General features: G+C 38.5%; 2 protein-coding genes and 1 long non-coding RNA gene across 3 annotated transcripts; 2 read left to right on the top strand and 1 right to left on the bottom strand.

The window, feature by feature from the left end:
* The first annotated feature begins 424 nt into the window (after positions 1-424).
* On the top strand, positions 425-19288 carry cmtm4 (CKLF-like MARVEL transmembrane domain containing 4). The gene is made up of 4 exons (XM_032559914.1): positions 425-610; positions 10132-10308; positions 16812-16910; positions 17212-19288. The coding sequence occupies exons 1-4, from the start codon at positions 425-427 to the stop codon at positions 17374-17376; spliced, it is 627 nt and encodes a 208-aa protein (XP_032415805.1). The 3' UTR covers positions 17377-19288.
* LOC116718199 (CKLF-like MARVEL transmembrane domain-containing protein 3) lies at positions 19283-27163 on the bottom strand. The gene is made up of 5 exons (XM_032559915.1): positions 26900-27163; positions 23163-23318; positions 22988-23083; positions 22436-22553; positions 19283-21386 (listed from the first exon to the last, which is right to left on the bottom strand). The coding sequence occupies exons 1-5, from the start codon at positions 27014-27016 to the stop codon at positions 21358-21360; spliced, it is 516 nt and encodes a 171-aa protein (XP_032415806.1). The 5' UTR covers positions 27017-27163; the 3' UTR covers positions 19283-21357.
* On the top strand, positions 21505-22384 carry LOC116718203 (uncharacterized). Its single transcript, XR_004338896.1, has 2 exons — positions 21505-21538; positions 21576-22384. It is a non-coding gene; the product is annotated as an uncharacterized LOC116718203 (long non-coding RNA).

The raw sequence follows: 27163 nt of genomic DNA, 5'->3' as shown, positions 1-27163 counted from the left end.
CAGGATCTCCTAGCATTCTTCAGCACCAAATTTATCGGATGTTTTTCTCGCTTATAGGTGGCACATTATCTGTGACCTGAATAATAACCAACCTCGCCCGGACTAAACGAACACTGGGACTCGAACTAGTGACCCAAGGAATAAGTGCGGCTCTCTCAGCCAGAAGGAGGAAACGCTGCAGCTTGCTTTTCCTGCGCGTCGTGTTCCAGAGCATCTACCCCAGGATGAGGCAATGATAAGCGGACCTTCTGGTTTGTTCTCTCCGTCCACCTCTAGCCTGCATGAAACAAAGTCTGTTCTCCGCCACACAGCCTGCGCCGCAACGTAAACGCCTGGCGTGCTGTCACCGCCGCCCGTTTCCCCCCTTTTTATGCTGTGAGTAAACAGTTCTGCTGCTAAGGGTCCAGCCTCTCCCCATATCACAATGAGGACCACGGAGGAGACCGAGGGCTTTGACGGCGAGGCCTCCAACACGTCCATGATCTCCGGGGCCAGCAGCCCGTACCAGCCCACCACGGAGCCCGTCCTTTCACGCAACGTTTTGGGGGCGATGAGGTGCGACATGGAGTACCTCATGTCCTACTTCGGGATTTTGAAGGCGGTGGAAGTGGTGAGTTCAAGCAAACGTTGAGCTGCACCGCTCACAGATGTGTATCTGAATATATCAAACTATGACGCACAACATAAGCCAATAACGCACTGAAGTTGGATGAAACATCCAGCTTTATAGGATTTTTTTTAAGTGTTACTGAAAGAATGCAATGATTCCTTGTCACCTCTCTTAGGAATTATTTAACTCACACATGCGATCAACTCAAAGCTTATTGCCAGAAGAATTTGTGGAATAACAAGAGCACGCAGAAGTAGTTACCCACATCAGGATCACCAGCCCATGAAGAAGCAGAGGTCACTTTGCAGCATCATGGAACTGCATTCCACTGTTAACAATTTCCCCGTTTCTATGTTAGGATTTTATTGTTAGGTTTTCCCTCAATGTTAAGCTGGACTTGATAACATTTGGTGGGGAAACTGTTCGTTAGTGTCACCAGAAATACTTTTGTAGACCAGTATGCTGTAACCAAACGTCTGAACTGTGTTCAGAGGGAACAACAAAGTAAAACGAGTTCTCCCAAAGATCTGATAAAAACTCAGTAGTGGAGGAAATATCTATGAAGGCCTGACCATTTCTCTTCTTCTGGTGCCAGACAATTCGAAACAGCACACACTTGTGCACATAAAGTGTTGTGCGTCCAAAACAGGAAACATGAAGTAGTAATTACCTCAGTCAGTGTTTACCTACAAAACAAGTGACCTAAATAACCAAACGGTTGGTGCAGCCATCTTTTGTTCACTTTTAGAGCTTGGCTTGCAGTAAAACAAAAAAACAACAAAACGCTTAAATTCTCTGGCAGCTTGCTGGAGTGTGCGAGAAGATTACAGAAAGTCTCAGCTGTTGCACACACCTGCGATGTTTATCTTTGTGCATGTGAGAAAGGTAGTATAGGAAGCCATCTGTCATCAGTATGGGAGAAGTTTGGAGCTTGCTAAGTAGATTTATGCTCAAATACCACCTGATTTTGACTCAGCTGCAGCTCAAGACATCAGTTTATTTTGTTTTGCTAGAAATGCTTAAGTGGTAATGGACTGCAACACCAGACAAACAGCATTATTGTTTTTCATGAATATAAACAGGGTCGTGCTTGGATGCATAGTTATTACGTATTGCCCAGAACTGTGCATAAATATATATGCAGCAAACATCCTCTCTTACAAGGCAAGCAGGACTTAGGAAGAGCTATTGATTTTTTTTTGCATGCCAGAAATAATGTCAATATAAACTCATGCACTGAAAGGCAACCATAATAGTTATTTAGCAGTATAAGCCTACACTGAAGTCCAGTCCTTCATTATTGTAAGATAAAGATTGGGGGTATACAGTATTTATTGATGCTTAAAGTTGGATAATCTTGATATGAAAGTTCGGAATGTCAGTTTTAGAATAAAAATCTGCTGCCAAAATGATGTAAAGATGCACTTTCTAGCTTGAAAGGCTTTACCTGTATCTATAATTCCCTAAATACTTTTAGGTAGATGCAGTTAAACTTACTAATGTCCTAAATGTACTAAAGTTTTCATACCTATGGGGATATTTTACATTTTGTCACATTACAAACAAAAGCTGGGATTTTTCTGCGGCAACCCAAGAGAACGGTTTATTGAGAAGAGAAGTAAAAATAAGTTTTTACAAATATGGTGTGAGAATTGCAACAATCTAGAGTCCTCTAATTTAACCATCTTTTGTTGCTGTTACAGCTCGTGGTGTCCTGACTATCTTTGCACATCTAATGAATGAATTTTTGGCCTGTTCTTCCTTTCATAATATCTCATGTGTAGTCAGATGGAAATCATCAAAAGTCACGTGCAAAATTTCTCAGCAAGGTTAATGACTGGACTTTGACTAGGAAATTCTAACTCATGAATATACTCTGATATAAACCATTCCGTGGAAGCCCTGGCTATATGCTGATGGTATTTGTTTTTCTGGCATCTAGCATGTTTTCTTGCTGGATTGCACCTTTTTTTAGCCCCATTTGTCTTCCCTTAAACTGTACCCAGCTTCACAGTTCTCACAGCATTATGATGATCATATTTCATGGTGGGCTTGGTGTTGTAAGGATGTTTCCACAACATTGTGTTTTTTCATGCAGGCCAAAAAGTTCTTTTTTATTCACATGAGAATAATCTGTCATATGTTTTCTTTGCCTTCACGTAGCTTTTGGCGAACTGTGGAAGGGGAATCTTTTAGCATTCTTTTAACAAGTCAACAGTCTTACTATTCTCTCATAAAAGACAGACTTACAGAGTGCTGTAAGTTTGATACTTGTTCTGTGAATAGGCTGTTTCACTGGATATTAAGTTTTATTCAGGGGTATCAGAGTAAAGGGAGCTGAATACAAAGTTGAAACCCACTTTTATATGTAAAAAAAACCCAAAGTTATTGAAAATAATGAATTGCTTTTCTTCCACTATTGGTTTATCAGGAAACATAAAATGTATTTAAGCTTGTAATGTGACATAATGTGATAAAATTCTGGGGTTGTGAATACTTTTTAAGGTAGTAGTGCGTATCCTCCTGCTACACTTTTGTCTTCGTTTGTATTAGTGGTTTGTTCCACTGCGATAATGATTTTTCCAGCTGAGGTGGTCATATTTGTCCTCCACCGACAAAGAGAGGACCAATGAAAGTCTTTCAAGATTACACTCAGTATCTCTGAGGAGCCTTACCGACTTCTAGCCAAGCGCTAAAAGCGCCATTGGCCTGTAATTTAAATTCTCTGTGAGCAGTCCAAGGCTGCATGATGACCATGTTAGAGCTCATATCAAACAATGCAGAACTGGCTGCATGCAATGAAATGCAGGACTGTGATTTGGAAAGAGATCCTTGAGGCTGTGTCATTTGTAAATAGGTAAACTTTATCCAGTTACAAGAGGAAGTCATTACCATCCCCACAGAACAAAATAAAAAGCATTTCTTTACTAGGCATTGTAGAATATGAATCGTGAATCTGCATTATGAATCATAAACTTGTCTGGTTTTTAACCTTTTACACTGAGAAAGGAGTGTGATGGAATACCTTGCCCTCTCCCCATTTCAGTGGCTACTTCCTAGTGACTTGTTTCAGATAAATGTGTATTAGACTCAGACCTTTTAGACAAGGAGTTATAAAATAAACAAATAAATCAGTTTTTGAAATTAATCAAATAAATATAACTATTGCAATGCAGAGGGAGTTTCAGTGTTTGCAAATTAAAGCCTTTTCCTCATAACACACAACACCAGAAGAATTATTTTTCTTTTGTGCAGAACTTGTAATAATGCTGTATAATAGTGACTACAGACACATCAGAAAACTCATGCTATCACTTGTTTATAGTGCTTTGTTAGATTAATTAATGTTGAGTCAATGGAAAAACCTGCCTTAGTGATATTTTGCTGTTGTGACTTCTGTACTTTTGCAATGTTATGCTAAATTTTTCAAACCTACATTCATACTGTGGAACTGTTTCAGTGTTTTATACAATATTTACTGAATACTAAATACCCCGAGTGTACATCTAGTTGTATTTCAATGCAGCTTACTAGTCCATATCTGGACTGGACTCTTACATTTTCTGAAAATTTCTTGATACAGAGACAAACAGGAGAGGCTCTAGAAGGAGATAATGTGAGCAGCCATAATTACATTCATGCAGGAACTGACTCTACTAACATGACAAGCACAATGAAAGAGTATCTTGGAATGCTCAATGAGCAATCAGAAAGATTTACTAATAATTTAGCATTTTTCCTTTCACTGGGGTTTCATTGACCAAACCTGCATTTTATGTAGATGCTGCTTTATGAAGCCGACCAGAGAGCATTTGTGTGTATTTGCATATCCCGTTGTGAAACTACAGCATAGGCTGCAGGTCTACAGTAAATAGACTTTATGAACTTCATGTTCCAGTAGTAAAAACGTCTCAGTTGAATAGCATCAGCAGCACATTAGTAACAATACCTAATTATGACATTAGCTAGGCCCCATTTTAACCTAACATAATACCACATATAAAAGCAGTGGTGGTACTTGCATCAGTGGGTCCCTGGGGAAGTTCCTTCATTGTCCCCCAAGTTACTATACCTCTCAGAATTTGACTATATAAAAGGGTCTATGTTTGATATAGAATGATCCAGATCAGGTTGAAACCCTCTAAGGATATTAAAGTTTGGACTACTTGACTGTGAAACGATGATGATAGCAATAATTTCTCTCCACGTACTGCACATGCAAATAAGCAACAGAAAACTAATTCAGGAAGCAACTGGCAGCATTGGTGGCGCCCCCTGGCCAAGCCACCCAGGCTGATGAGCCACAGAACTCATACTAAAAATTGCCACTGCACTAATGGCACTGGTTGTCTAGGTTGATGCTCAAACAGCTAAACTAATCAACATGTCATCATGCTAGTCTGGAGCAATTGAAATGCATCTGCACCAAGATGCTCAACAATCCCCTCGACCTCTCTGGTCTTCCTAAATGAATACATGGACTGAACCTGACCCGGGCTGACTGATGTAATCTGACCAGGGTGTGACTAGCGCGGCAGCAGGCTTGTCTTTGTCTTTGTGCTGTGACTGGGTCAACAAGCCAATATTCGCCACGTGTCCCTACACACACTGTTAAGAAACTGAAACTCCTCAGAGCCTGACAGTGCTCCCACTGAGCTGGAACCCTCATGGCAAAATAGACACCACTGAAAATATTGTTTGAGATCATATTTCCACAAATTCTGATATCATGTTGTGGTAAGGTTCTTTTCTGTGGATCTAAAGAAACTATTTACAATGAGAGAGACTTCTCTAGCTATCTTTTGGTGAACATTTTATTTTCAGAGGTTGATATATTCCATTAAGACAGTAATTATGCACTGAAACACACTGAATGTACCAGCTTTCGTATCTTCAATAACAGCTGAAGAACATCGTCCCAGCCCATCGAGGTGCAGCCTATAACGTAGCTTAGTAAGACCTCTTCATAACAGATGGTGTGTAACAAGAGGATCAGCATTCAATACGTCTATATACACAACTAGTGTATTTAATCCTACAGATTAGTACATGCCTTCAAGTATAGGAGGCAAGAAAGAGACAGCTGGTGTGGATAATCATGCGTTTATACATGATGAAAGGAAGCTGCATATCAGTGAAGGTCGATATGAAAATCATTATAATATAATTTAGCATGGTCCTTGTACACCTCCTCCACCTCTCCTGCGATCGCCTGACACCTGCTACACAGAGACCTTGTGGAAGCAATATGCTTTCCTCTTGAGACATGACATCATCTCTCAGCTCAAGCAGCTCTCCACTTTTCTTTGCCTGCACTTATGCTGCAGTCACAGACGGATTGCCGTCCAACTACACACACAACTACAGGCCCAAACAGATGTGCTTAAGAAGCCCTTTATCCTCACAATTGTTGGCTGAGAACGTTTTTCACTTTTTTGCACCGATGGGCATATTACTTCTTTTTCTTTTTCTTTTTATTGGTTTAATATACAGTTGCTTCAGAAAAAGGGAAGATTTTGTTAGTGTCATCTTTTAAAAAGTGTGACATTCGATAAACTAAAGTCCCAGTTTTGAAATCTCGGAAACAGTCTTTGAAAATAACAGTGATGAAACATTTTCTTCTTCAACCGTACATAATCCGAGTCTCTTTTTTTAAACCTGGGTGATATAAACAGGTGGTGACAGTCAGTGACTGTTTTTCAGATTGGTTGTGTGGCTCACTGCCTGGGATGCCATAGTGTCAGAGAGCAGCATGATCACTTCACATAGACAGTCTGTTAATTAGGCCTGAATGGACTGGCTGGTGTGTGATTTTCTGATTGCTATTCATAGTTAAACTAAATGGGTATTTCACAGTTTTCAAGCAAATTGAACTGCATGTCAACTTTAGTCCCAATTTTTTAATTTATGAAATATTAATAAAAAGTAGCTTTTCTTGCTATTAGTACCACCTTAGTTTGTAAGAAGTATGAGGACCAAGAACTATCATGAAATTGAATTAGTTTTTACAGATCAATTTTTTAGCGTCCTGTTTCCCCCACACATCCATCTCAGGTTTTTTTTTATTTGTTTATTCCAATTATAAGTTAAAAAAGATAAGCTGTCCACATTCCTAATCTCCCATCTGTGCAATTCCCCCGTTGTGCCTGCTCTGTGGCAAACAGGAAGAGGTTTCCTGTAGATATGCTGCTCTGCAGCACAGCTTGTTGCAAGTCTGAATGTTAATTATGCTCAGTCAATGCTAAGGTTGCTGCCGGGTTGTCAGTACCAATATCTTATTTATACATACTGTCTTTTCTGTAGTTTGAAGGTTCATTAGTTTGTGTTTGACAATATATTAAACCATAAAGTCACCATCCATATTATCACTCAATCTATAATCTGATGCTGAAGGCTTTTTTAGGATGTAAGACATCACTTTAAGGCCACATATTTCACATTTACACATAGAGGCATCTAAAATGGCGGTAAAACTAGCAGGAACAACAACTTATGGATCAAAACTACCATAACTGATCAATTTTGCTTGAGTCTCTATCCATGATTTCGGCAGCTGAGTGTCTGTATAGAAATGTCAGGCTTAGTCATGTGATATTTAAAGATTTCTCCTAAGCCAGTTATCTACTAAAATGTATTTTCTACAACACTTCCAAAGAGAAACATTTACTTGCATATCTTGTATTAGTGATCCCAGCAAATAACAAGAGGAATCTTTCACAACTTATTTACATGTACAACTTAGATTAAATGAATCATTTGCAGCCGTAGCAGAATCTTGCACACACACACACACACACCCACACCCCCCCCCCCCCCCCCCCCCCCCCACACACACACACACCAAATCAACCTATAACTCAAATTACGTTTATTCAGAGGGAGAAAAATATAGATCTTTTTCTTTTATCAAAATGTGGTAATCATCTGCATCCCTACCGTTAATACTGTCCATCGTCCCCTTTGCCAACAGGAGAGCACTTATTTTCTCCTATAAAAAGGCTGTAACATAAAGAGAGGACTCTGTTCATTTTTCTTTGGACAGCCTGTACTCCTCTCATTCTCTCTTTTCATCAGCTCACCCCACAAGGTGAAGGTCTGAAGGCAAAGGTGGGCATAGAACAAAGTCTTTGATTTTGTGCCTGAAATATTCTTGTCTTGTTTTGGGCATGTTTTTTTGTTGTTGTGGTTCTTTCAATCATTATCCAGCTAGAAGACCCAACAATGATCTGTTTCCTATTTTCTGTTTTCTGTCACAAGGTGTCAGATTTTTATAAGAAATCTTCAGATTTTTCAAGATGTTTATGACACCATGCACACAAGGACCTGTTCACAGTTTGATGGAAGGACAGAAATGCTTTTCCCTGGAAAGCCTACCAAGAATTTGTCACATAGATGAATGTAACGGCTGTCAAATACTTCTTTAAAAACTGTGGGCACTGCTAGTGGAAATATGGTGCTTGGTAACACACATCAAACATGTAATAAAACATGTGATACTGTCCAAATATGACAAATTTACAAATAAGTGAAGATAATCCAAATTAGGCCTGTCACGATAACAAATTTTGCTGAGCGATTAATTGTCTCAAAAATTATTGCAATAAACAATAATATTGTTTGAAGATCTTTTTACACTGATTTAATGGAAACGACGTAATAATGCATGCAATTTCCTGCCAAAGGTAGATACACTTTATTTTCAAAAGAACACTTAACACTGGAACTGATAAACAAAATAAACAAAACAACCAAAAACAATAATAAAATACTGTATATTCTCAGTCTCCATTAACAAAAATTTACTTTAATTAAAAACTAAACAACATAAAGCCAAAGTGGAAATAAATACTGCATTCAACCAAAAGAGTGCAAATTATGAAGTCTGTATACTACAGTAATCATTAGATTTAAATAGATTGAAATATTTTAAATAGATTTAAATAGAGAGGATGGGCACATCCGACTACCTGATGCGATAGTTCACGCTACACAATTTTTTGCCCCGATTTTTCCCTTATGACAATCATAGAACTTTGGCCGTTCTAAGATTGTCGCTTGCGATTTTGTAACCGATCATCCTGTAGTGTGTGGTGTGTTACTGTAGATCATCGTGGCCACTCCGATCTAAATCAGGAGTTTCCCCCGACTGGGATCGTTAACGCAGCCTGTTGAATGTGACAGGTAGCCAATCAGAAAGCGCGGATTCCCTCAGTGTTTTCTGAGGGGAAATTACGTCGGGGAATCCCAAACAGCTGATACTGCGCAACCCGAAGTCCAGCGGACATTGGAGATAATATGTGGAAACAACATTAATGTTTATTCAACATGCAAAGAATATAGAAATGACAAGAGGAGGAGTTGGAGCGAAATTGCTACCGCAGTTGATAAACCCGGTAACTTTTCAGCTGTTCTTCGTTAACGTGACGTAAATAGGTTATAATGATTTTCATTCAGTCAGGACTTTACGCTGACACTAGCCACATGCATTGCAGGTAGATTGTAGTAAAGCATTAATTAATGCCTGGTTTTAAAATTAGTTAACTGGACTTGTAGCCATTATTTTGTGCCCATTGTTGGACACCACACGGCAGGAACGAACCCGATCGAACAGTTATACCTAGGATTTCTGTCGACTAATGTTTGGTCTGTCAGGTTTTGAAAATGGGCCGACAATCGGCCGACAGCTCTAAGATCGCGTAGTGTGCGCTGGGCTTTACACTAAGGAAAGGTGTAGAGGACCGGAGTTTAGCCTTTTTTCATTCAGTGTCATCAACAGAAAGAGAAAAAGGCCGGAAGAAAAGATAAAGCCGATCATTAAAATGAGGTCGATAGTTGTAATTTATGGTGCAATTAATTGATTTATTGTTTATTGCACAGGCCTAATCCAAATGAAATGTTCTCACATAGATTTAATAGGATTTCAGTGTATGTTAGCTTAGCTGTTTTGGGTCCAAAATATGCATCTTCCTTGCGGCTGTTATGTCTCTTGGTTTTCCTGTATTTTAAAGCTAATCTGTAATCTGTGTGTCTTTTGGGGCTCTGGATGGCATAGAAACTCCTAAAGAGCAGAATTTCTTTCCCATTTTGTGGTTTGTTGATGGAAATTGGCTGCAGTCAGGCGTCCCAGGCTGCCAGCAGCAGCAGCAGCTCTCATGAGAAAAGCTTATGGTCATTTTAGTCTATTCATAGGACTCGCAAGTTTGGGATTCCAGCACAGTCCCATCAAATATTGAACATAAAGTGACCTTCATGCTTTAGACCAGCATAACCACAAAGAATCTCTTTACTAAAGGTTGATGGAGTCTTGTCTTTCTATTCCAAACATTTGTTCAGCATGGATTTTAATCAAATGTATGTTTGATTTAATGTATGTTAAACATACATTATTATTAGTTTTATGCAAATTTTTCATATCATTTTAATACCACAAACATTATCCAACACTGTATGCCCAGGATGTTTTTTTTCCCCCCCTCAAACTTAACCATATCCTTTACTTTCTGTTCTTCCGATCTCTGCAGGTCCTGTCACTCATCAGTTTCATCTGCATAGAGACCATCATGATGTGTTCTCCCTGTGGAGGGGTCTACTTATTTGAGTTTGTCAGCTGCAGTGCCTTCGTGGTAACAGGAGTCCTTCTCCTGATCTTCTGCCTCAATCTCCACATCAAGGTTCCTCAGGTCAACTGGAACCTGACGGTACGTACCGAGGTGGGAGTGGGCACCAGTCTGATGGGTTCTGACTATTAAGGTAGCTCTATTGATCTTATGGTATATACTGTATATGTCAGATTTATGTTTAAAGAAGCAGCAAGGCTACTTTCTGTAAATGGTGACGCGAATCCTCTTCGGAGCTGAAGTGTCCTATCATTCAAGCTTCTGCCTCACAGAGCACAGCTTCCCTCAATTGCCCCACTCAGCTCCTTCAGACTAGCCAGCAGCAATTAGCAAACACCTGGTGAAACTGCACATTTGCTGAGCTCATTGTAGGAGCTATTTCTCAGTGCTGGTAAAAATGCTGTTGAAGGGTTAATAGAGGAGTGGTGTTGTAATGACTTCCTGAAGGTGGAGTTTCAGAAAGGGCAGGAGTTTTTAAAGAGACAGAGGCCCAATTTCAATTTCAAGTAAAATTTATTTTAAGTCATATTTGATTTATGGCATTTTTATAACAACATAGGTACTTGATTATGTTATAAAATGGCCGTTTTGTTTGTTTGTTTTGGTCTCATAACTCATGGGAGGATATGCGAGACATTTCACCCATACAGTGCAAAGGCAAGTCTACAAATATTAAAAAAATGTAGTCTTCTGACAAACCTAAAAGAAATAAGGATTTTGAAGTATTTTCACAGTAGAAACTGCACTACTCAAGTTTTACTTCTAAGAACGAATCATGTTATTGGAGTCCTGCATGTAGCAAGGCAGTAAGGCTTGATTCTTACAGCAAGCCATTGGTCCAGAGAGCCTGCAGTTTGACGACTTGCTTCGTCAGCTGTAAGCAAATGAGCTGGTTGGTGTTCTCCTGCAGATCCTGGCCGTGTTGCAAAACTGTCTCCAACAGTATTTCCAGGGGTCACACAGCTTACAGCGAATATCGTGGCAATGCAGTGAAATCAGATGTCCAAACCCAACCACAGGTATCAGATTCCTTCACGGTTTTTCTCGTGTAGTGTTCCACCTCAAACATGAAGAGAAGGTGGGTTTTGGCTTCAGCTCTTTTGGAAGCAGTGCACCAAAGCTCTTTTACAGACTTTTGAGAGGCCACAGTGAATTAAAAAGCGCTGATTTAAGAATTTCTACCCAACATGTTTGACCACTGCAGTGCACATGATCTAAAATCCTCATGTTGAGACTTTTCACTTTTCATTTTCTGTGCCCTGTTCAAATTAATAGCGTAACAATAACAAAACAATAACAAAATTATTGTTTTGTTTGTTTTTTTTCTGATCAAAAATTAAACAAATAGGTTCTAAATATGAAAATTACATGAATTGTGTCTCAAACTGAGCAAATTTAAATACTTTACTCTGAAGTGGGCTGACTTGTGGCTGCATTATTATTTAGGAAAAGTGAGGGGAAGAAAATGTGTTGTAGCTTTGTCATTGTTGTAGGTGCTGCTTTCCATATTTCACAAGTTCTGCTGCTACTCCAAACCGTTATGTCATGCGAGCCCAGAAAGCTCAGCTGCACTGCTGAATGTCGGCTCAGCCTCATGCTGAGAATGTCTGCAAAGTTCAAAGCTGCCTCAGTCACATTTGGCCCCTGGGAATTTCACTATGAATGCACATTTCACAGACTTACCCAACAGTTATCCCTCCTGCTTTGCTTCCCTGTTCTCCCAACTACTCTGACAGTAGTCTCGTGTGGTGCTGAGCTGGTGTATGGTTTGGTCGAGGGTTTTAATTGTGCTGCGGGATTTTATTGTTTCAATTTGTCTCTAGTGACAAATTTGTCAGCCAAGAGGGCGGGCCTTGACTGACTCTGACTCCTTCCACAAGGAAATTAATTGAATCTCGGGACTTTCCTGTGAAGTCATTTGATCATTACCAGTGATTATGTTAAACTTAAGGATCTAGCTCTTCAATTCACACCACCTACTTTATTTTATTATTGTTATTTTTTTCAGTTCATAGTCAAAAAATGTGCCACACAAAGAGATTCTGTAAAGAAATAGGACAACACTAAAGGAATCAGACACAATTAGAGCAAAAAGGGGGGGGCACAAAGAAGGGGAGGTCTCTTTTTAGAAAGAGAGCAGCAGTTTGGATAGTTTGCTTGTTTGTCCAACATAATCTGGTTTTGTTCTGAGAACAGGCAGCATCTAATCAAAATGAATGCATGACTGAACTTTGGACGTTTCAGACCGATGGTTGTGCCACAATGGTTTAGTAGTTGTTTAGGGGTCAAGACCAGTGTTTTTCAGAATGTGTCGCTACTGTTATTGGTCATTTTATAATTATTTTTACATCAAAACAACAAATTAATGCTTGAGTTTGAGTTTCTTTTGTTGCTTTACAGGCAATTTAGTCAAAATCTCAGAAATTCTGAAAGTTGAAAAGTTTCTTTAGGAGCTACTGGGAATTTATGGAAATTTGCAAACATGTATGGAAATAAACAAGTTTGAGTATATCTTTGCAATCACATGCACATAGCACGTTGCATGCCACGTTGGTGTTAAGGCCATAAGATGATTTGTCAAACCCTGGATTACTGAGTCATATTTTTGAATGCAGAGCACAAGCCTGGGGCTACCTAAAGTGAAGAAAGTTTTGATTATACTTCAGGGTAAATATTTAATGGTATTAATCATTTATTTATATATGTCACATTTATGTCTGCCCTAGACAAAATAATATTTAGCAAATTTATTAGAACAGGATAAAATTACATCCATTTTCCGTAATTCCCATAGAAATGCTCTTTTTTTTATTATTTCCAAAACTCCCTTAAATTCTCACAGAAGTTTTCCTGACATTTTTCAGAATCTTTCGTCCCTCAGTTATCCTGTCCCCATGTCTGGATAAGTATAGAAACAAATTTTATACAAAATTGAATGTTCAGTTTCCTTAACAACAAGATTTTGAATTTCTGTGACATACTAGACTTTCCTTGATTTTTATCTTTGTAACATTCTTATCATTGATATGCCAAATGAAACTTGTGTTTTTGTCCATCTAATTGATAGTTCTGTTTTGAGTTACTAATAGGTAAAAAGCAAATAAACAAATGCTAAAATGAAAAATTATATATACATATCTTCATGAATTTTTGACCCTCATAGATGAGTGAATCTGAACCTGTGATTTCTAAACTGGCTCTAATATAGATGCCAGATCAATCATTGAAACTTTTTATTGACTCATTTCAAAGATCAAAGTGATGTTGCAGATAACAAACTGTGTTTTCAAGAATCTAAAGTTATTGCAGATTTAGCCAATCTTTAACAGAGAATAAAACGTGCTATAGATTCTGAAATCAGGTCTGAAAGAAGCAGCCAAATAGCTACCACTATTCGGGAACAGAACCCTATTTTAATATTCATTGTTTAATTGATTTGTAGAATCTGAGGTGAATGTTTGATGTCCAGAATGTTATGAAAAATAACAGACCAGAGTAATATACCAGCTGCTGAAGCAGTGGTATGAAATGACAATGTACAACCTCTGTACACAAGGGGAAGCCACCCTGAGTAATGTTTGGACACCATTCAGCTGAAAAGTTTAAAATGTAAAATGTGCTTACATTGTAGGATATCAAGATGCTCAGTGAGATGAACTGTAAAAAAAAAAACCCAATCTGTATTTAATTTAACAAATGTTTTATTTAATTTTATATAAACTGTAATAAAAATGCTGTGTTTGGATTTCATTGTTATCAGTCTGTTATCCCAATGTCCAAGATCCAGTCAGATGGTTATTTTTCTTTGCTTGAAAGTTTCCATTAAATAAACACTCAGTGAAGGTTTCTAGTTATTTATAACATCAGTTGTTAATCTGTCAGCAGTCCAGCCCAGAGACCATTTTTCTCATGTCTTATTTGCTTTAGTAGAAGTGGAATCCAATAAAGGCGTTCTTGGGTTTGACAGCTGAAGTCCACCACCCAGGCAGACATAAGACACAGAAAAAAAAAACCTGCCTTCATCATTTTATTCCTGCACAAGGCTGCCTGGCCCTGTGAGGCTTGCAGAACCTGTCAGGAGAATAGATTTCATAAGCAGCGCTCTGCTGCTGCTGCCGTTAGGGTTTCCATAGTTACACTTCAGTGAGTATTTCCACTTTCAAACCTGAGCGCTCACCAGCCACATGCAATGACAGGGAGCTGCTAACGAGCCTTGCAGGAAAGAAAAAAAAAACAGTCCCTTATTTTGTACCTAAGCCAGGTGTATCCTACAAACTCACAAAAAGAAGATTTGTTAGGCTGACTTTGCAGAGATAGACTGATAACCAACCTTTTGCCAGCAGGTCATTATGTCAAAGAATAGAAATGTTCACCAGGCAGGAGGAATACATAAAGTTCTACCACCATGTTAGAATTTTACAAACTCTTTCAGCTGGTGCAGAAACTGCTTTTTCTGGGAAAAATCTTGATTATTCCAAAGTATCATGATGTCCATGTCTTCTTGGATATTATTTAAGGCTCAGTTTATCAAAACCACCTTAAAAAAATATTCATACAGCCTGAACGTTTTCATTTTCTTTTACTTTAGGATATATTAAACTGGCACATTTCTATCATTTTAGCCCGTCTAGAGAACTTTTGCCAATCAGCTCAGGCTCAGTCAGGGCTCTGAGGCGTTCACAGATCATCTGTATTTGTACTAACATTATCTTACCCACAGATGAACTCTAGTTGTGACTTCTGAAGGCAATTCATTTTACCAGAACTTATTAATAGAACCATAGAAAATGGGTTTGCAAAAAATGTTGAAAACTGTGTCCCAGTTTCCTTTAAAATCATATTGTGCTGTTTTGGTCACATAAAATTAATTTAAATGTGTTTTGTGTCAAAACGACAAAACCTTCAGAAGCCATATGAATTTGATTTTTAATCAAAATAAAGACCAAGCAAGCCTGCTTGTCTGTGGGAGTAAAAAAACAAAACTGTTAAAGGTTTTTTGTTATTGAAATCTAGCAAAAAGAAAACAAGTGAAAAAAAAGCATTTTTCATGCAAAGGTCAACAGCTCTCTTCAGCTTTCATATTTCACAAATTACATGCAAATCAATATGCTGCACCTGCTGACATTGTTGGCTTCACTGACTTTATTAGGTAAAGTAAGTCATTCTAAATTGAGTGAGTCGAGCTAATAATTGTAAAATTCTCTGAAAAATGATGATAAAGTTAATCTTTGTTTATTTCAGAACATTTATGAAACAGGCTTTCTTTGTGCCGCTTGAGCTGAACTGATTGAAAAGGGGTTTTCAATTGGCACAAAGGCCAGTCATAAAATAAATACACAAAAACTGAACCTCAAATAATTAAAGGTGTGGACAAATTTTCCAGCAGATGAAAGCAGGGTGACAGGAAGGGGAATATTTAGGAAGCTACTTCACATCTAATCAGAAGTAGCTGATTATAGATCCAGTAGACAGATGGAAGTGTGTGCTGTTTGAAAGACCTGCTGTGTCGACATTCATGTTGGGCATTCTTTGGTCAAAGGTCTGGATTATAACTCTGTTGCTCATTTACTGTTCCACTTTGCATGTGGGGAAAAAGCGACTACTGATTAAACAGCTGATCAGTGGAGCATAAACTGGTTTTCTGTTGTTTTGCCCTTCTGAGCTGTGTGTTTCAGCTGTGAGTTTATGCGCTCATGTACAGCAGAGTCCAGTCACTGTGTGGGACCTTGCCATTGTATAAGCCTTGTTGTGTCACATGACATGAGAGACCAGTCTGTAATGATTTCGATCATGCATCTGATCACAAGATCCGGGAACCCAAGTGTTTCACTATTAACCCTTTCCTGGCTGAAAACAGCAGAGGAGGACCTGAAACAGGAGTGTGTCTGTTAATTTTCCTTTTATGTATAACAAAAAGGGTGGGGAGCAGAGTATGTGTGCAAAGAGGGTGTGTATGTAAGATGAGATGTTAGGTGGTTTGATGTTTTAGCTGTGTTCTGCTCTCACCTCCTGCTCCTTTTGTTTTCACGGCCATCGTTAGACACCAGGAAGCAGTTTGCTTGGTTGGAAGAGTGAAAGTTTGATAAATGAAGAACATTGTCTGTCTGTCTAACCAGAGTTCAGACTAATCATGCCGGACAGTAATGGTGAAGGATCTTTCAAACAAGCAAAAGGAATGAAAAGAAGAGAACTGATGAAAAGCATAAGAGAAACAAAATTTAAAAATGCATTGCGTCAATCATGGTTGCAAAAGAACTGATGTGAACATCTTAAAATTTAACTCCTATCTCTTCATTACCAAAGTTATTTCAGTTTGGGGGCGAGTATTCAACATAAAACCATAGACACTGAAAACTCACCTTTGACCTCTGTTCATCCAGTTGGTCTGGATGTATTATCATCAGCTCTGCCTTTTATGAAGGAAAACAGGGCTTTGTTAAAAAAAAAAATTAGAAAAGCACCTTGGACCTTAGATGAAAAACATAAATGTTTTAATTTACTGGTGGTGTTTTGTGTCTAAATTTGTGAAAGAAATCCTTTAGATCAGTACTAATAGATGTTGATGTCTGTGTGTCTTCCTTCAGGACCTGGTTAACACTGCTGCCAGCACCTTTTTGTTCTTTCTCTCGTCCCTTCTTCTGGTCTGCATCAACCACAACACAGGAGCTGAAAAAGCAGCAGTAGTAAGTTTCTCGGAAATTTCTTGGATGAACACACCTTCAGTTGTAAACCTTCACTCACTAAAGGCTAAAAAGTAAAGGTCATTCAGTTTTTGAATAAACAGCTATGTTGCAGAAACATGAGCTCTGATGTCAGAAAGTTCTCCTTATATTATTAAGGATTATCTTAGCTGCAGGTTTTACAGTGTTAGCTTGTTGAAAGGTCAGCAGAGGCCAATTTAGAAGGCTTTAATCACGTAGTTATTTGGTTTCCCATTCAAATTCAGACATTGTTCTCCTGTTTCCTGTTTCCACTTGAATGCAGGTCTTCGGCTTCCTGGTGACAGGTGTGTTCGGCCTAAACACCTTCCTGGCGGTACGGAGGTGGCGCCGTGGCAACGGGTGTCAGGGGGCCGCTCAGACCAGCGAGTACATGCGAGCGCGCACGGCATCTCGTGGAGAAATGGAGGCTCGACCTGAGCTCGCGTGAGAGCTCGTAGATAAACTACGCACCGGCAGCTGACAGAGATGGATGCGACTCTGGCCCGTTGAGCATAGTTGGGATTTGGACCTCTGCAGTTCTGATCCCTAAAAAAGCTTCGTTTAACAGCCAGAGATGGGCCATGCAGTCATTGAGATTCCTTCTCAAATGAAACAGTTTCACAGGAAAAGCTGGACCAGAACTTAAGCCATGAACCACTTCCGTGTCTTGGAAGACACTGGTGACATTTGCAAGTTTTGTCTTTCACTGTGATTGAAGGCAGTGAGTGATAAGTGGTAGAAATATATCTGTGGACCAGGGCTCCACGGACAATCAGCTCTTTCACCTGCAGTCATCCCTTTATTGTTCCATCCTGCAGCTTTTTGCTTCTTCCTGTGAAAAGACTGGTTGTTGAACATAATATCTGATGAAGTATGACTGTTTTCTTTTTTTTTGGCAGACTTTATAATCACCTTTTAAAATTGTAACCTGAAATCGGTAAAACATTTTGCTGCCAGGAGTCACACAGTGACAGTACAGTGGGGGGGGATTCTTGACTTGAAAACCCTGTGAGGTCAGATTTTATGAATGATTGGAAACGTTTGACTTGAAAACTTCAATAATAACAGAAAGACAATCTGTTTTAACTTTGTGCTTAGACAACCAAAATTGTTTTTCTAATCTTAGATTTCAATTGACATTAGTTTACTTTTTACTGTTTTGCTATAAAAGTGCATCTTAATTATTATTTTTTAAACCCATGTATTCCCAGCAACCTCTGGTCCAAAATAGTTAATTATCATTTTTGTTTTTCTAAAATTAAAACAATCCATGAAGATACTTTGACATATCCAGGCCACAAAGTGAATCCAAACCTTACTCTGTGATGTGGATCAGTCTCCTCGGGCTGTAAGGTGCATCTCAGGTACGGACGCAGTCTTCTCCTCCTGTGTGATACTCAGAAAGCATCTAAATTTGATCACAGGGTGCCTCGACCTGAATGCTGTGTCTCTCCTTGTTGCGTCTGTTGGAAAGTTGCAGAGCACAAAGTAGAGTTAACATTCCTTTAATGTTATTTTTTGTTGTTGTTGTTGTTCTGGCCAGTGTTTCTCTGGTGATAATGAAGATGTGTCTGGAAAAGTAGCATCATCTCTGCTTTTGAGGATGAAGGAAGCATTTTTTTTATTGAAGCTGCACCACAATTGGACTACACTTCTGTAAGGTTTAGTTTCCAAAATGACTCAATGGCTCCACCTCCTGGTTTGCATCTGAACTGCGTCTCCTTTGTACGACACCAAGACAACTAAAAACAGGCGATGTGAGGGACGGAAATCTGTGACATGCTGATGATTTGCCCAGGATCTCAAAGGACGGAGAAGGATGGTATGTGACTGTTCGAAATTAGTTTAACGTAAAAGCAGAAATGGCAATATGAATGTTTAATGATATTTTAATGGTTTAATTCACATAATTATTTACTATTGGGATCGTTTTGTGACTGAAGTACTTGCATCAAAGACAATCATGTTGCTATTTATGTTTGTAACCTTTATTAGTAAATTTACGTTTGAGTAACGCTATAAGCTCATTTACAGCGACAAAGTTAAACTAGTGTGTTATGCTTTTTAGTTATGAAGCTGGTAATCTATTTGTATATTAAAAACAGCCTGATTACAGCTCATCCTCTCTTTCAGTGTACAGCATTGTGCTAGATTATGTCATTAAGAATCTGCAGGATAAAACAAAAAAGATTTCTGATTGTTTCTGGATTCTTTTGCACTTCCTTTTTTTATTTTCATTTGGTGTGGTTCTGGTAAAGGCGCATGCCAGGGCCATTCATGTACAGGTTGGATATTTGTATTGAAAATGTTGGAAGCATCCCTTTCCATTGGTGACTTAAATAAAGCAGCAAATATTGAAAGAGAACCTTTTATTCAGAAGAGTTTGCCTAAAAACAACATTACAGACAAAAGAGTTGATATTCAACAGTTTGTGAAAGCAATAAAACTATGCTATTACTGAAAAAAGTAATTTTCTCTCATCTTAAGAGTACAGAAATCAGTTGAAATTCATTAAAAGCTTTTAATATCTATAATCTTGTCATGAAAAAAAACTGCTGTTAAAAGCAAGTTTGGTAGAAATCTTTCAATATCTTTCAAGCATAAATCAGTATAAAATACAAACGGACAGACAAACAAAATCAGCAACATATTTTCCATCATCAGAGCTGGAACAAGGTTGTAGTGCAGTTTATATCACACAAAACAGTCACTAAGGCACTCTAGTGTATCTCACTGTTTTCTCCATGGTTGCTCTACAGACTTTAGAATCGGACACACAGAGACATTTTAACAAAGTGTACAAGAAACAAAACATGTCTAAGAAACTTGATTACTCACATGGGTGATATTTCAACGTATCTGCAACTTCTGCCTTTCCGGCTCTAAAAGGCAGAAGTAGCAGATTAGCTGAAACTGGATCAGCTGATCCGCTGTGTGTATGCACACATGTACTGTACACACAGTGCCCATGAAATGTATTCACCCCCTTGGATGCTTTACCATTTCTAACGCTTTCACAGATCACTCATGATCAACAAAATGTTGCTTTTTGGCAACATTTTGTTACAATAAAGGCCGTTAATGTCAAATTGAAAATGTAGTTATACAAAATAACAATAATTAGACTAAAAAACATTCAACATGAAATAATTTCATGATTATTCACCCCCTTCAATCTTGTCTGATGACCAAAATGACCAAAGAACATTCTTCCACTTGAGCATGGAGTCTCCTGTTTGCCTTTTGGCAAACTCTAGTTGAGCCTTGTTAGGCGATTTCTTCAAAAGTGGCTTTCTCATTGCCATTCTCCCTTAAAACTCTGACTGACGAAGAACCCGGGCAACAATTGTTGTAGGCAGAGTCTCTCCTATCTGCTGAATTAGGTCAGTCACATTAAAGGGAGTAAATATTTATGAAACCACTTGTTTTATCCTAAATATATTTATTTAATTATTATTTTGTCAGAATTAGTTTTTGACATTAATTTGACATTAAATTGTTTAATTCGTACATATTTCTTTTGAAAATCAACATTTTGTTGATCATGTTTGATTTGCAAAAGCAATTCAAAGGGTATGGGTGAATATTTTTTTAGAGGGGCAGGACATCTTTCCTAGGAGCATCTTTCTTCTGATTACATAAAAAAATAACGAATTAGGAACATGCAAACAAATATTGACATGACAAAAGACAGGCTCATGTTGAACTCAAATAATAGGAAAAAAACTACCGTACATACACAATATGATAGTTGTCACCAGCCAACCAAACATAAAGGGTTTTATTGTTAACCCTGTAACTATGATTTTTTTCCCCCAGTCTTTCTCTTTTAGATTTTACTGCAAAAATATTAACCAGGTTTACCAAATTGCTGCAAAGTCTCCACCGCACAAAGCAAAACATAAAGAAAAATCAGGATTGGCTCAGAACATTTGCACACTTCTGCATCTCAAAGCAAAAATTTCCCAAAAATCAATGTTTGTGGTGTATCCTTCTTGTGTTTTAACCGTAGAAATAGTTTCAGAAACTCAACAAAGCACCATTTTACGGCTTTATAAGGCATTAGATGGTGTGAATGAATCGAATGCTTCCCTAAAGCAAGCATGGATTAGTAGCAAAGTACAGGTTTGGGAATAAAACAGAACAGGTCACTACTTGCATTATTTTGTAAACCAAATGCAGAGATAATAAGTGTAGAAATGCAACACCAGTTTACAGCACTGTGAGAAATGTGTTACAAAGAAATGGTTTCCAGACCCACAGCTTCAGATAAAAGCATGTTACTGGTAACCAGCTCCTACAATCCTGTCAGGATTTATGCTTTTCATGTACCAATGAAACATTGTGAAATGATGAAATTCCTGCTGGCCTTCATAGTGGCTTCTCAGCGCAGTTGTCACGTTCTTTTGAACACATCTGCTTATGAGCTTCAATCTGAGTCTGAATCTGAGAAGTCATCTAAAAAGCAAAAACAACAAAACAGTCAGGTAAATCCGCATTTGCTTCCTGTGAGGTCAGCTAAGGAAAGAAATGGTACAATACATCCTACTTGATATGAAATACTTCTCAATAGTGAATTTAAGTATTTAAATTTCCTCTGTACAAACTGGGTTATGAAAACTGGTTAAAATAAAGCCTATTCCTAAGTTAGAGGGAAGGAAATATGCCTGATGTGCCTCTGGTAGAATCAAAACTAATAATATTTATATTTGATAGATAGTTTAATATCTATACATATAAAAATACAGGAATTTAACAATGTGGTCTGGTTAGACTGTTTCTGCAACCAAAATTCCATGCAGGTCTGACGTAAAACAGAAAATGAAAATGCCGAAAATGTTTAGATCTGTGATTCTGGAGGAATGAGTCTTTTCCAAACCTGATCAGAACATTTTTTTACAGTAATCATTTAAAGGTAGTTTGAAGGGTAAAGTGGGCACCAATTTCTATTGGTCCAGCAGAGAGTAAAACCATACATAAGACAACATTTAATAAATATCTCAGTGTCATAAATGCAGAGTTTACAGTGGTGTAAATATGCAAGTCAGCTATGAATAGCTAAGGTAATTAATATAGTAAAGAAACCAATGAAACTGTATTGGGGGACATAAAGTCCAGGACTGTTGTAATACTCTTATCCAGTCATGTACTTCAAATCTGCCATTGCAGTTGGATTGAATAGTTGTTTTTTTAATAAAGTGCCTTAAGAGAGTTTTTTGTTTTGAGTTGCCACCATATAAAGATACTTAACTGAATCAAATGTGTCATCATGATTATGACACAAGAACATATTTGGAATTGTTCAGTAAAAATCTTTTGGTAACCAGAAGATATTACTTTCAGCTATAGCTCGTATCTAAGTACTATAGCTGTATTACATATCTATCTACTTGAACACTGTATGGTAAATGTAACATTTTGTATTGTATTCTAATACAACATTTACTTTGTTAATACCAATGTCATATGATTTCATTGCTTTGTTTGCCACTGCTTTGTGTTGTTACCTCTCTGTCCTGCAGGCTCTTCATTTGACTCCCCTCTTTGCTTCAGAAATCCAGCAAGCTCATTGAAAATGACATAAAAGTCTAAAGCGAAAACAACAGTGGCGATAAACCCAAAGATCTGCAATGGAAGAACATTAGATATTGTTACAAACCGGTAAAGTTAGAAGTCTGTTAGCATTTGTCAAGACCCCCTTTCACCAGATTCGATCACCTTGTGGTCTTCAGGTTTGTGTAAATTTACTGTGAACTCATGTGATTCTGCACACATATGTCTATATTTGTTTTTTGTCACCTGCCACTACGAGGCTCAGCCAAACAGCATCTCAACTTCCTGCCACAAATGTGAAAGTTAACCCAATTTGACCACAGAAATGTTGAGAAATAGTCTGAAAACTTTCACATGGTTTCACGTTATCTTCTTGATGCTCTCCAGAGATCCTGTCCAAAGCCTGCAGAGCCTTCTACATCCTGGATAATCATTTAATGTTTGGTACGAAGTGGTCCTACGTTACAGCAACATCTATTCTGTGCTGGTTTAATGGTAGACCTTACCCCTGCAGCTTTAGAGGAACCATCTGGATATTTGGACACTGCCATTATGGAGATGATGAAAAAGATGATGGAGGATGTCACACACCTAATGAAGTCCTTTAGAGAGAGAGAGAAAAATAATAAAACAATCAAAATCACAAAAGTCCACTAAATTGATAGAATGAACTTCTCTCACCATCAGAGGAAAGCAGAAGCCCTTGAACCTCTCATTGAATTTGGTAGAATAGGCAAACAAGAAGAAGACAGAAGCCAGGAATGCCAGCAGGGGGACTGTCACAAAGGCTGCTGCTGCTGATGCAGCAAAACACACGAAGGATATGAAGGAAAGCGCCTGTAAGGAGGAGAAAATGAATCTCAGTGCTTGCGAAACATACAAGTCAAAAATCTGTATTTCTTCTTATAATTTCTTGTTAAAATCAGAGGCAAGTTTAACAGATTATTATTTTTTCATCCAAATTAAGCTTTTATCTAATTCAATCTTCTCCGCCTGAGGAAGCGGCAACTTTTGGTGCAGCTTGCAGCTGTAGACTCACATCCTGTAGAGAGATCCAACTGCTTAAGTCAATGTTTATACTCAAAAGTTTTGTACACTGACTCCCACCCTGCAGCACAAACACGCATGTGCAAAAATCAAACAGGAACAATGAAAGAGGATGCTTTACAAGGACTTAATCACTTTACAAGCAGACTGAGCTTGTCTTGGCTTTGAAGCTTCGACTCGAGGAGATGGACAGAGGAAAGCAAGTAAATGAAAGCAAGACCAGACACTGTAATCTCAAACGTCCCCGGCCATCTTGTCTTTGTCTTGGGCAGCTGTTTTTGCTCCGACCTGACGGGGGTGGGAAATAAACTAAAACTGTTGCTCCTGTCGAAAACACTTCCAGGGAAAATTAACTGCATGCTTCATTACAAGCCGAGTCATGTTTCATGTTGAGCTCAAACTTAAACTTGTGAGTAAATTGTTACAACAAGAGATTAATACATAATACATTCATGTACATATAGCCAAGTGATAATTATTGCTATTTGTTCAACTGTTGTAACGAAAAAGGCAAAAACATGTGCCAAATTTATTGGGTTGTCACCTGGCAGATGGTTACCAACTTTTATAAAATTGGATATTCCGACAAGACAATTGTCCCACACACACATCAACACTTCCTTTTGAGGCAGGCAAAGTTTATGGTCAAAGTGCCATTTGGTAAAGGGCACTTTACCAACTCGTGGTGTATTTGTGTATTTGAGCCTGCATGTACAGCATAATTATGAACCTGTATAGATTTGCGAAAATCTTAAGTAAATTCTCCTGCTTTTATTTATGTCAGCTCTGATATATAATAATTACTGGAAATCAATGTAACAGTCATGCTTATGATGAGTGTGTGTGATGGACAAATGTCAGTTTTTGATCAGAACTGAGAATTAGGCTCATTCTTCAATTCATGACACATATTTCCCATTGAGGTTTTCCTTTAAATAATTTGCTTCAGTTTCAAATTAGTCTCAGACATAACAAAACATTTTCTTTTACAAACACATCAGAAGCACAATAATTGATTCTGCATACCCGGACAGGTCGGATGGCATCTGGAAAACCTAATGAAAAAACACAACAGTCCACTGTGTCTAATAATGCACGCTCAGCAGGTTATCAGTCAAATGCTGTTGAAAATGGCAGAGCTAACACCTGCTTCCACTCAGGCCACTGTTTCTGTGTGGCTGCAAGATACATCAGGAGTTAATGAGGCAAAAAAACATCACAGTGTAATTTTTAGAGAAGGCTGAATAAAACTCTCAGACAGTTTTCATTAACTACTTAAAGCAAATTGTGAAAAACATAGAAGATGCTCTAGAAATCCAAGTTCAACGACGACATATTGGTCAGAGTTAAAATAGAAAACACATTTCTTGACAGAACAGAACATTCAAATAAAAACTCCTTTGACTTTTCTTAAACTATTTAGAATCTGGGGACCAGAGCGAGAGACACATTCAATCGCATTCAATACCCTATAAACACAGGGTAGTTTAAATCACAATTTTAAAGAAGAAAAACTAAAGTAGTCCTTGTTGAACAGTCCAAGATAGATCAGTTCAGCCTGAAGATGTTGTGGCTGGCTGGGTCTTTCAACAGCTAGTCTGTGTAAATGTCACAAATAATCAATCAAACAGCTGCAGCTGATCCAGAATGCTTCTGCTCGCGTTCTCACTAAAACCAGGAAGATAGAGCACATAACACCAGTTTTAAAGTCCCTACACCGGCTCCCTGTAGCTCAAAGAATAGACTTTAAAATACTGTTGTTAGTTTACAAATCACTGAACCACAATACATTAAAGATCTGCTGTTATTGTATCAACCCTCCAGACCTCTCAGGTCTTCCGGTTCTGGTTCTGCTCTGCATCCCCAGAACCAGAACCAAACGAGGAGAAGCAGCTTTCAGCTTCTATGCACCACAAATTTGGAACAAACTTCCAGAAAACTGTAAAACAGCTGGAACACTGACTTCTTTTAAATCTCGACTAAAAACCCACCTGTTTAGAGTTGTATTTGAAACGTAATCAATTACAAATTTATTGATGGAACTTGACTTAATGCTGTGTTTTGATTGTTTATTCTATCTTGCATTGTGTTTCTGTGTTTGTAATGATGTAAAGCACTTTGAAATGCCTTGCTGCTGAAATGTGCTATACAAATAAAATTTGATTGATTGACTGATTGAAATAAGGAATGGAGAGGGAGAGAAACAGTTTTCTTCTGTTTGAAAAACTTTCAAGTTAATGACAAAAGAAGCACAGAGCACAAATGAGTAAGAAACACTAACCACGATGTACAGACAAGACCCAAGCAAGATATTTTCATTTTTTTCCCCTCCAATTTAAAATTACATATGTGTTTAATTTAAAAGAAACTGCCTATAACTTAAAATGACAAGATTTGCTCTTTTCAAACACTAACCACAGACATGTACATTTTGTGAAAAGTTCCAGCAACAACTCACAATGTGTGCTGTTAGCACATTTGCCAAGCACTAATTTCTTTGAAGATCACCACAATACAAGAACCATAGAGCATCAGAAACCCCTGAAGTATTCACTCCTCTGCAGCAGAAACACAACTGTTCACTTACTCGACTTCCTACAGACACATTTCTTTGAAGACAGATGTAGATCACAGCTTCTCTGTGAAGCAGTAGCCTAATGTCTGTGTGTGTGTGGGGTGTGTGTGGGGGTGTGTGTGTGTGGGGGTGTGTGTGTGTGTGGGTGTGGGTGGGTGTGGGTGTGTGTGTGTGTGGGGGGGGGTGCGTGCGTGTGTGTGTGTGTGTGTGATTGCAGTTTGGGCTGCAGAGCTTTGCAGACTGTGCTCCAGGCCAAAATGTGAAGGATGTGACTGGGGGGGAGGATGACTGATTTCTAGAAAGCCTGACCAGAGCACAGTGTCACATGACACAACATGCTTACAGCACAGCGTGCAGTTCTCACAAGAAGAGCCTAAAATTCAATAATGCTTATGTTCATTTCCTGCCCCACCCATCGCCCCCATCCAACAAAACTGCTTATCAATTCCTGCTTTATTCCAACTCACTTTCAAGATGCTTCCTATGGACTCATAAGAGGAAAACAGTTGAAGAATAGATCTTTGACGGATTCCGCCCAAAATTAGGTTAGCAATCTCTATCGGTCTCTTTAGTTTACTCACTTCAGCCTGTAGGAAAGTGGAAATAACTTTTTGATTAATTCCTAAATGTGTGGGGGAAACAGCTTTTCTCTTTCTCTGTCTTTCGCTCTCTCTCTGCAAGAACTGCTGCCGCAATAAGTGCCGAAGACGCGCAAACTTGAGCATTCGCAAGTAATAAACAGCAGTGTTTATTACAGATTTCATTTGCTGGCATGATCGCTCCTCTTATTTCTTACCCCTTCAGCAATCAGCAGCATTCCTTTCCTTGAAGTAGCAAACTCTTTGCTTGGAAGAACCGACATCAGGACGGATTGGCGCGGCTGGCTGGAGTCGGGCGCCTCGATGTCCCCCATTGTTGGAAGATTTAACACTCCCCAAACTGCTGAAGGCTTCAAGTTAAACTACAACGACGGTGTTGGGGCTAAATGAAAAAAAAAAAAAAAGACAAAAAACCGTGCCTGTGCTGGGGGCGTGAGGCTGGGAGGAGGTGGAAACGGAAA

Source organism: Xiphophorus hellerii, chromosome 4 (genome assembly GCF_003331165.1).
Source record: "Xiphophorus hellerii strain 12219 chromosome 4, Xiphophorus_hellerii-4.1, whole genome shotgun sequence".
Classification (NCBI taxonomy): Eukaryota; Metazoa; Chordata; class Actinopteri; order Cyprinodontiformes; family Poeciliidae; genus Xiphophorus; species Xiphophorus hellerii.
The sequence above is the reverse complement of the archived record's forward strand: the minus strand, read 5'-3'. Positions and strand labels throughout refer to the sequence as shown.